The sequence below is a fragment of the Hypoxylon trugodes genome (genome assembly GCF_022578975.1).
Source record: "Hypoxylon trugodes strain CBS 135444 unplaced genomic scaffold F4822scaffold_71, whole genome shotgun sequence".
NCBI lineage: Eukaryota > Fungi > Ascomycota > Sordariomycetes > Xylariales > Hypoxylaceae > Hypoxylon > Hypoxylon trugodes.
Window position 1 is genome coordinate 1 of NW_026250086.1, and position 1,192 is coordinate 1,192.

At 46.9% G+C, this 1,192-nt stretch overlaps 1 protein-coding gene across 1 annotated transcript; it reads right to left on the reverse strand.

Annotated features, from left to right (window-relative positions):
• Positions 1 to 42: 42 nt before the first annotated feature.
• F4822DRAFT_435539 (uncharacterized protein) lies at positions 43 to 864 on the reverse strand (the record flags this gene model as incomplete). Its single annotated transcript, XM_051462209.1, has 3 exons — positions 43 to 60; positions 175 to 391; positions 452 to 864. 3 exons carry the CDS (start codon positions 862 to 864, stop codon positions 43 to 45), a joined length of 648 nt encoding a protein of 215 aa, XP_051308260.1.
• Positions 865 to 1,192: the final 328 nt, after the last annotated feature.

Sequence of the window (1,192 nt, forward strand, 5' to 3'; positions counted from 1 at the left end):
GAGTTGAGTTGGAGCGAGATTAGTTTCCAGGGGATTGTCTTCTCAATGAAGGACATTGCACTTAGGTAATATGTGAGGTGAAATATGAAAACCATGATGACGTGAAGAAATGGGAGGGTCTACAAAATGCTCTGTTAGCTGAAAAGACCATTTAGACCTATGAATACCACTTACATTAAGGTCACCTAATCTGCGCAAGACGACGTCACAGGTGCCTTCAAAGAGCCTTAGCGCACCCTCTTCTGTCCTACTTGGCTTGTATAAGGCCAGGGAGTTTTCAGTAGTCGGCTCGGCTGTGTCCTCCACATGGGGGTGGAATCCCTTTAGAAGAATATTGTCTTCTTGGCCGTATGACAAAAGGGCACAGCAGTTCGAGACAGCGATATAGTAGCTGTTTCTGTCTTAGTATATCATGGCCCATTTGAAGCACAATTATAGGGGTCAAACGCACCCTGATTCCATCCACTTCCTAGTGGTTCGGCCAATATGGTTATCTAGCATACTACAGAACTTGTCAACTGTCGGAAGGAAGTCGTCGGCGTATTTATTGCTAAACAAGATCCCATGCGCCTTTACGAAGGCCACATCAATCGCGATCAACCGAGAATGCTGAATACTAGTGGGGTCCAGAATAGGGTCGAATAGAGTCATAATTGACTCCCGCGCTGAGCTAAATGGAATGGGCACGCAGAGGGATTTAGTGTAATAATATAGTTGCTGAAGGGGATCCGGCCGGGCAAGGATTGCGAGATGATGATAAAGTCTTCCCGTAGTAGGCGCCTTATTAGACGCTTTCGAGTACCAGTGCCGGGACACGGACGTCCAAACCTCTCTGTCCCGGATATCATCGTCTTCAATCGCCATTCTACATCATCCATTGTAAGCATTCTGCAAGGACTATTCTACCACCCTTTACTGACCTATATCTTCCCAAATCTCCCAAGCACTCTATCCATGTATCTTCAAAAGCGGGGACCGTTTCATATAAAAGTGCCATCATCGAATATGCCAAGTAGATGAAGGTAAGCATATGCTCTAAAGAATGAGGTAGGCGATGGCGTAGCAGCTCGAGGAAGGAATGTATACCATGCCTCCACATCCTCGCCGGCATGGCATATTTAGACGCTAACCGTCTCAGCACCTGGCTAGCCGACGGATGTTGCGAGGCGAGAAAAAAATCGTGATGCTCATG